Source organism: Helianthus annuus, chromosome 5 (genome assembly GCF_002127325.2).
Source record: "Helianthus annuus cultivar XRQ/B chromosome 5, HanXRQr2.0-SUNRISE, whole genome shotgun sequence".
Lineage (NCBI taxonomy): Eukaryota > Viridiplantae > Streptophyta > Magnoliopsida > Asterales > Asteraceae > Helianthus > Helianthus annuus.
In genome coordinates, this window is record NC_035437.2 from 132977182 (window position 1) to 132986930 (window position 9749).

Below are 9749 nucleotides of genomic sequence, written 5' to 3' on the forward strand. Positions count from 1 at the left end.
CTTAGATTTTTTCGTGTGACATGTTAGCACCACATCAGCTTTTTCTCTACTTTTCTCAGTTTCGCTCAGATTTCTTAAGATTGCATGGTGTCTTCCCAAATTTCTCTGGATTCCCCAAAACTAAATTATTTTAATTTAATTTAAACTTTAGAACATTTATATATTTGAAATGTTTTAAATATTACTTAAAATAAAAAAAATACATAAATATAAAGATAAAAGTACATAATCAAAATAAAAACTACATGCTTAAATAGATAAAATAAATAAATAAATAAATAAATAAATAAAAATAACATGCAACATTTTAATAAAATAAACCTTGCATTCATTTGGTTCATTTGGAGGTAGGTTTGGTGCCCATATTCCAAATACCCTATAAGATTCATTTTATGATTTTCGTGGATTGTTGGTGATTGTAATAGTGAGAGAATATTGTCTTCAACTATTCATTTGTTTGGCTGATACCTATTCTATTAGTAAAAGAACGAATTGGTGTGAAGAATGTAGAAAGGGTTTTTTTTTTTTTTTCTTTTGAAAAAAAAAATTGTTAGTCTGGTTGATTTTATAGGTTAGGAATACAAAAAAATAAATTAGCGGTCACAAATCATCCCCATCTCTCCCAATGATTCCGTGAGGCTTCACCGGTTTCAGAAAAAAAAAAAAAAAAAATCCAAATCCTGGATTCAGAGGCTTCTCCGGTCGGGGCTAGGTCTCCCCAACCCTTCCCCCGACTAGACTCCCTTGAGCCGAATGCCCATTCTTTCATAGGTTCAACCATCGGCCCAAAATCCTTGTCAGCCCTCTTAATCTATTTGATTCTGGTTTCTTACCATACACTTCGAATTCTTTATGGGCCTGTCTTGCAGTTTCAATTATTTAGCCCATATAATGAAATCAGAATTACGTTTGAAGCCCAGCTCAAAAGTCAATTAGTTTACATGTCACATTATTTCAAAGAGCCATCTATCCTTAACCCAGTTATTTTATTAAAAAATTTAACTATCCAATTTTTTTTTTCAATTGATTTTATGTGATACAACTCTATTGATATTCTAAGTCCTTGCTTCACTTTGTTCGTTATAATTATTTGGACTTGAAATTAAGTTCGATGGTCAATAATAATACATAATATACATAATCATAGTTTAAAATTTGACCTTTAATTAATCATTAACATTAGCTCGTTTCCACCTTAAACACACATATGACTCGATTAAGGTGTAAACATATGTAAACAGTTAAGGATTAGATAGTGTTTACAATCACTTTTTTCAACGAATTATCAATAATATACATCGAAATATTATTCCCACTAACAAACGTCTGAAACTACTAGACGAGAATCTTATATGGAATTTAATTTTAAAAGAGAGGGTTCACTATAGGACTTTTTGTTGGAAATGATTCCACAAACACTGACAAATGCCTAAAAAGTCTGTACAGAAATAATCTCTAAAATCTTATCTTTAGATAGTGGAGGGAGTGTTCATAAATGGTTCCCACTGACAAAGACAAAACAGTCTGCATAAAATCTCATCCGATAGAAGATAGATATTCATATGTGAATTTGTTTTTTACCGGTTTAGGCTCAATGTTGTCAATCCGTCGGTACTCTGCTCACCAAGCAATTACCAATGGATATCGAGTTTTTATTCATTTTATTTGGATTTTTATGGAATCCACCATTAAGTACCGACGAACCATCGCGGTCAGTGGTTTCGGGTCCATGATATTAAGTTATCTAGTAGTGAAAACATCCACATTATACCATCATTTAGGATATCATGTAATTTATATTTGTCTGGGTACAAACTAATTATGTTTCTTACAAAAATCAATTATTATATATTATATGATAGTCGTCATGTTCATGAATACCTTGTTACATAAGGTAAGTAAAACTTAACTAATCATCCTAATTTTCTGTATGAAGAAGCATATTTACCACTTGGCTCATTGAAGGTCTTGCATCTCTATCTTCCTCGGTACATTGTAAAGCAATTTTCACAAGATTTGTCAAAACATTCACATTGTATTCGCCACATGTCGTACTATCCACAATTTCCTTGATCCATTCTTGGTTATCGCTTTCGTTCCATACACGAATCGTCTCTCTAACCCACTCAACCAACGTTTGGTCTCTCCCGCTACCATCAACATTGAACAGTTGCATTTGTAACGGGCTTTTGCCCGTTATCATCTCTAGTACCACCACGCCGTAACTATAGACATCAACTTTTGAGGTGATAGGAAGATTGAACACCCATTCTGGAGCCATGTAACCGCGTGTCCCACGGATCCTAGAAAAGCTTGAATTCTCACCCGAGCTTCGATCAAACAACTTAGACAGCCCGAAATCCGCCACTTTTGGGTTATTATCACTATCCAACAAAATGTTATGTGGTTTTACATCACAATGCAAAACCCACTCCAAACACTCTTCATGTAAGTATGCCAACCCTTTTGCTGTCCCAATTGCTATTTCTATCTTCTTTCCCCAATCAAGTGTATTTGAATCCAAGCTTTTCGCAAGCGATCCATTCGCCATATACTCGTAAACCACTAGCCGGTGTTTCCCTTCGATACAATACCCCCATGTCTCTATCAGATTCATGTGGTTAAGCCTACCAATTATGCTTATTTCTGCTTGAAATTCAGATTCCCCTTGGTGACTAGCCTCCTTGAGCACCTTTATCGCTGCGGTTCTATCATCCGATAACTCGCCTAAATACACCACACCAGCACCACCTCTCCCTATCTCCTTGCGAAAATTATTCGTCGCCTTTTTCAGCTCCGCGTACGCAAACCGTTTAAACCCGGGGGCTACTGGAAAGTAACTTTGTGCAGTTGAAGTTAAACCCTTGCTAGTTGTATACAAGAAAAACGTAATCACTACAATCTCAATAATCCCAATCACACCACCAAGCAATAACAAAACTTTTAACGTCCCATTTCCATCTTTTTCACTATAAGATCTCGAAATCGCCTCGATAAGATGTTCTGAACAATGATAGCGTGATCCGTTCGCAAATCGTTGAGGAAACGACGACAACAACCTTTTCGGTAGCTTGATATACATTGAATTTTCGAACCCGGATTGATATCCATTGTACAAAAGATTCTTGAGGTAGCAATTGTAGTATGATTTATCAAACTTGAATTGAAACCCTTTGCACTTGCAATCATTCATGCAAACTTGTTTGCAGGCTTCAAGAGTGCTGTTTTCAAGATAGTTAAAATCATAACCATAATACTCCACATGAGGAAGCACAACATAATCTTGCTCTTCTTCTTTCCCTTGTTGGCAAGGTTTGAAAAGTGGCTCACAACCATGGCTCCAGTCATTAGGGTTCTTCATCTTATACCCATGAACACAGGTGCATGTCCTCCCAGTTTGTTGAGAGTAAGTACAAAGACTATTCGGTCCACAGACACCGTGGATCTTGCACGGTGTCGAAAATGCTTGCCACTGCACCACCCATTTCTTTTCGCCTTTTTGGTCAATAAGACTATATACCCTAATATTGCCATCAGAATCAACCTGAAAAACAAAATGAATAGGTGAATAATATTTTCTATGTAATTAATAACTGAAAACTAGAAATCTTTATATAGAGAGATCATGAATATTAGGGGTGTTCATCGGGTTTTGGGTTTTTTTCTAAGATAAATTGACCCAATAACCAACCCATTTAAAGTTCGAGTTCTTCGGGTTTGGGTTATTCGGGTTCGGGTTTGTTTAGGTCGAGTTGTTCGGGTCAGGTTGTTCGATTTTCAGGTTTAAATGTACAATGAAAATAAATGTTTTTTTAACATAATATCATCAAAAATCGTTATGTGTCTTATGTCCTTGGCTTGATGCAAAACTACTATCGAGCCAGGGTCTCACTGTTTACATCTTACCCTTCTCAGACCTTACTTTAACTTTCTTATTGGTGGAATTTACTGAGTATGATGATAATAACGATGATGTCCTGGAAACCCCCATCTCCAACACTTTTAAACGCCCGTTTGAAGGTTATGGCTTGCTTCATAGCCGCCAGCCTTTAAGGGTGAGAGGGGCACTCCCCTAAGAGGGAAGTCCCCTCTCTTACGCATAACCAATACTCGTGTGCCACGTCAACTCCCCTCTTAAACTCCCCTAAGACCCTAAATTGATGGCGGCACTCCCCTCTTAGGGGACTTGGTTTTTTATTTTTATTTTTTTGTTTTTTTATTTGTTGTAATTATGCATGTTTATAAAAAAATATTAATAAAAATTAAATAAAATTTTCTTGGCTGTGAAGGATATCCGAAAGGGGGTTGTGGTTGTGCACTTGCACCCTCGAACCACCACGAGACGGTTGCGAGCCCCGTCCCTTAGTTTTTTTCTTGGCTTCGCGGGGTTGGTTCTCCATTGCTCGGTTTTAAGTGGGTGTGGTTTGAGAGTATAAAAAATGAGTGAAGTAGGTGTGGTTTGAGAGTATAAAAAATGAGTGAAGGGTGTGGTTATTTATATTTGTTTAAAAAGTGAATTTTTTTTTTAAATTTGACCGTTTAAAAGTGGCCGTTCCTCAAAAATTGTGCCAATTCAACGCGGTGAATTCATGCCGAAGTTTGTCCCCGAATCGGGTCCCCGCGTTGATGGCGGCGGTGTTCCCGATCGGGGTTAGGGGTCACCGCACCATCTCCCCGAGAGTGCCCCGATACCCTAAACGACCATTAAGCTTTCAGGTGGCGTAGAATTAGTATGGCCCATTATAAATCAAAAAATAATAATAACTATAAATTGATAATAAACTCGGTTGGTTAACACAACCTTCATGATCCGTTGCCGTCCTCTGACGCCAAAATCTGAAACAAAAAACCCGAACTCATCCGACGAGTTGAACTCGCCATTCGAATTCAGCTTCGCAACCCGACTATTATTGTAAGTCGATCTCCCAGCCTCCCACGTCTTCAAATACGGTTCAGGCCAATAAACACTTGTAATCTCCGGACCATTATAAAGCAAACTCAAAACATTATTATTCTCAAAATAGAGCTTAAAGTAACCACTCGAAAAATTCATCCTACTCCTCGATGAAACCAGTTGCGAGTTTCTACTAAACAATTGATCAGGCAAAAGAGTATCCGTAGGATAATCAAAACTTTGCCAAAGTATATACGGATGTCCATTAACTTGATAAAGAACAAGATTCCCAGTGTCTTCAAGTTGCAGAATTAGCGACCCGTTTGTTGTTTGGGTCGCAGTGGACCACACAACAGACCCATCAGTATCTTTTAACACAAGGTTACCATCTTTATATAACGTTAGTTTAGAATGTTTTCCGTTAACTGGAACATCGCGGTTGGCCATCCAAACAACGGTTAGCGGTTGGGTGAACCATATTGAAAAGATGTAAGCGTTGATGCCCACTTTGTTGAATCCGGCTGTGAATAAGTGGTTTGGGGAGATGAGATGATCGGTTTTGTGATCGGTTGAGAGTGATGAGCCTTTTGATAAGGAGTTTGATGGGGAAGAAGAAGATGAAGAACATTTGAAGGTTAAGGTGGATAGGATTATGAGAAAATGAAGAAGAAAAAAGAAAGACGGCATGGATGGCATACGAGAATAGTATCTTTGTTTGGTGTTTGATTTGATAATATTTATACCAACAGATTTTATTTTATTTTATTTTATTTTATTTTATCAATGGCAATAGGAAACTTTGTGTTTTCAATTGAATAGTCTTTATCGTAGCAATAGGAAACTTTGTGTTTTCAATTGAAAATAGTCAATATTGATTATTTTAATCATCAATATTGTATGTATTTTATTATACTTTTCTTTTGATGTTATGCAATAAAATCTACACTTTTATTTATTTTATTTTAAGTTGTGCTTGTTTTAACTAGGATCTTTTAACCCTAAACTCTGATCATAACCCCTAAACCCTAAATATATTAGGGTTTAGTTTTAGGGTTTAGGGTTTAACTTTAGGGTTTAGAGTTTAGCTTTAGGTTTACCCTTTAGGGTTTAGATTTTATGGTTTAACTTAGATTTTAGCCTTATTTTTTAGCTTTAGGGTTTAGAGTTTAAGAGTTAGGATTTAGGGTTTAGGGTTAAGAGATCCTAGTTAGGGTTCAACGAGCCGGTTCCAACGCCGCTGGAATTAGTCCAATCAAAGTTCATCTGAGTCAGTTACCCGCTGTTCCTTACTTTTTTTAGTGTTAACCTTACGCTATTTACATAATTTACTTTTGAAAGACCGACCTTTTTTTTTCATTACAGTAGATGTGTGACTAGTTAAAATCATCAAAATAAAGATTGAATTTTGATTTTTCACTAATAAAAACATTTACTAAGTGGACTATTTAAAAAACAACGCATAGATTCTTTAGGCACCAAATGCACCTTACGTCGGACAAGTGGACACACGATACACCGACATAACACTCTTTGGGAGTAACGCTTCTACAAAAAAATATCCTTTAGGTGTAACTTCGGAATTAATATATGTCGGAAAAAAAATAATAAAACCCTCAAGTGTGGATTACACACATCTTTACCGGAGTATTACTCACAAAAAGTGTTCCCACTAACACCTAAAGTTTCCAAGTGACACATTGTGGTCACTGTGGCTAGCGTATCTTATACTCAACATCCAAAAAAATCTAAGGTATCATTTTCTAAATGGTCCATTTAGTTAAAATTTATTTATGAAATATCAAAAGTCAATGACCTTTTTCGTACTTTTTTTTTGAACGGCCAACAAATCCTCTAAATGGGCTTCTGGTAAAATTCACCACATCGGAATACACTCGCCTCCGAACCGTGAAAAACAATCACTTAGGGCCGAAGCCAATTACTTTTTTTTTTCTAATGTTTGATACGCTTATGATTACAATGACGCATACAAATATATTATTTTATCTATAATTGTCTAATAATTTCATTATGGTTTGTTTTAGATGATGAGTTTTGACTATCTAAAGATTAAAACGTGTCAAACATTGCACATCTGATCTAGTGTTGTAATGAATTTTGATGGTACATATATAATCCCCTCATTAAAACAAACATGTGTTGCTACCAAACTCCCAATTACTAAACTAAATATAAATATTCCTCGCCTGTAAAAGTTATGTTGGTTCAGTTCTGTTTGTGCATGAAGGAAAACAATATAAACATACCTGTCACAGCAGATAGTGCAGAGGAGAATCCAGTAATGGAGTTCGACATGCCTGTCATCTTGATCTGGTTCCTCCTTAGGGTGCTGACTGATGATGGGGACTTAGAAACCGAAAAGGGTATCGGTTATGGAGAGGAGGTTTCGTGATGATGTTATGGCTAATGGGGTGTGTGAATTGTGTAACTGAGTAACCCTTAAACCTCCACATAACTCTCCTTATATAAGCACCCAGGAGGAAACCTAATTAGTTACTAAGGGTAATATGGTCCATCAACAATTACCAACTAATTAAATAATAGGTTCTAATATATTTTGATCTCTATAATGTAAATGATTATGATGGCTATAGATTAAATATTAATACGTAATATATTTAATCTTACATTCTCCCACTTAGCCGAGTAATCATTTACTATGAGTATTAGCTAAGCCTGATCAGGAGTTAACACTCATTTTAGCCTTAAACAAGTACTATAGCAGAAAAATACAGCCGTTGAATCATTATGCGACTCAGGACCCCCATTAATCATACTATAGCCTTAATTTAAAACCTAATCATCATGATCAAAATACGCGTAAGCCCTTTGTTTGATTTGTAACTTTTATTTGTCTATATGCCATTATACCGGTTGAACATATTCTAACAGACATACAAAATCAAACTTGAGGAAAATTAACTAATACTTAGTCATTCATAGTACGATATGCAATTGCGCACGACTATTAATTAATACCCGTCTATGAGCTCTCTTAATAAGACTTATGGGTAATAGCCCTTCAGTTATAGGATCCTTAAGCATATCATGAATGTATTCGATACAAAACTTAGTTTCCTCAATTCGTTCATAAACGAATAATTAATTGCGTATCGAAACTTAATGCAGCACCTCTTGAACTGTTACTGTTCAAGGAGTTATGGTGGCTGACTTTATCACACTAATTCTTCAAAACATTATATGGAGTTAATAAACTTATGAGTCCACTGATTAAATTTCCAACAACATTTAGTGGCCATGTTATGTCGTTATAACTTAGGTTGTTAATATCAGTGCATTATGACTCCTCCATGAAATAGGTTTTGTCTGCTGACATAAAGATATACCCGAAACTGCATTTTATAATCTTTGAATATCTCAAAGTTAGAGTAATAAACCGGTTTAATTCTCACTTCTTCTTTAAATTGTAGTCTCTCGTTTCTTTTAAAGATATTGTAATACTCCATTAGATGCTACACATTAATCTAGACATATCTAGTGTGTTGCAATATGAGTAATATCTAAACGAGTATAGACTTAAACTTACATAAGGCTTCTAATTAATGAAGCATAAATAAATAATCTCATTTATCCTATTGTCCTCTAAAGGAGAGCAATATTGATTGTTACATATGTAAGAACCCATTTAATGTTAAACTTATGGAACGAAACTAATATCCCGTTGGGTCTATCTCAGTATGTTATGATATCAATCACGTAAGAGATATCTCTGAGTTTTATTATATCAAAGTTTGTGCTAACAATGCTTTGACTTATGTAACATATGCTTGTCAAAGAATGTCATCTATATAGACAAGTTTATTTTAGTTGCTCCCACTCATCTTGAGGTAGGTACATTAATCCACTTGATTCTTGATGAAAATAATTACGTTAGCTTTTCATCACATTATGATGTTTGCATTAACCCATACATGGATATTATTGGCTTACAAATAAAGTGTTCTTTAACCTTCAGTTTGAAACTTTAGGTTGTTATCTAATGAACATGTAAATGTGTCAGCCATTTATTAGGGAAAATCGTTTTAATGTTCATCTAATGTAGCTTAAAAGTATTATAAGCTACTAGAACAGTGATGATCCTCAAAGAAATCTTTTGTTAGATATGCAATAAAGAGTCTTTAATAACTTATCTCTTCCTGAGTACAACCTTCGACAATCAATCATGCTTTTGAGTGTCTTAACGCTTATATTAGGATTTGGTTTAGTCATGAACACTCTTAGGTAACTTAATCAAATCCCAAACGTTATAAGAACACACAAAGTCAGTTTTACTAGAAAACTGTTTTATTCCATTCAAATGATTGATTTACACTAATGGCTTAATTTGAAGAGATAGGATCAGTAAACATTTCCAAAATTCATTTCAACTTCAATTAGGGAGGTTATGTAATCATCAAAGTTAGTAGGCTTTTAAACCTAGATGACCTCCTGAGTTGATTATTGGGTTCATTAGAAGTTTCAATTTTATGGATTAGCTCTTGGTTAGGTTGCTATCATTTTCATTCTAAGTTTGTAAGAGTTGGTGCAGTATAGTGTACAAGAGGTGTAATCGGAGTTAAATTCGGAGTGAATTTAATGACACTCTTCCCCCCGCCTCTTGTATTCCTTGCAAGTCATAATAAGGACTTTGACTGCTCCCACTAACCTTAGAAATCTTTAGGAACTCAGCATGCTTAGGGTCAATACTTAACGACCAACAAATTCTAATAGAGAAAACAAATTAATGACATTAGTCGTTGTAGTTTCTCTTGTTGAGGATTATGTTAGTTTAGGTAAGAAATCTAAGTGCGCCCACAATTAAGCAATAATGAAACTT

At 35.2% G+C, this 9749-nt stretch overlaps 1 protein-coding gene across 1 annotated transcript; it reads right to left on the reverse strand.

Annotated features, from left to right (window-relative positions):
* Nucleotides 1-1771: 1771 nt before the first annotated feature.
* LOC110941328 (putative receptor protein kinase ZmPK1) lies at nt 1772-5599 on the reverse strand. The gene is made up of 2 exons (XM_022182950.2): nt 4802-5599; nt 1772-3544 (listed from the first exon to the last, which is right to left on the reverse strand). The coding sequence occupies exons 1-2, from the start codon at nt 5588-5590 to the stop codon at nt 1919-1921; spliced, it is 2415 nt and encodes an 804-aa protein (XP_022038642.1). The 5' UTR covers nt 5591-5599; the 3' UTR covers nt 1772-1918.
* Nucleotides 5600-9749: the final 4150 nt, after the last annotated feature.

Coding starts and splice junctions, on each gene's coding strand:
- LOC110941328 (XM_022182950.2), bottom strand. CDS start 5,590: ATGCCATCCATGCCGTCTTTCTTTTTTCTTCTTCATTTTCTCATAATC. Junction 3,545..4,801: donor GACGGCAACGGATCATGAAG/GTTGTGTTAACC, acceptor TTTGTTTTTCAG/GTTGATTCTGATGGCAATAT.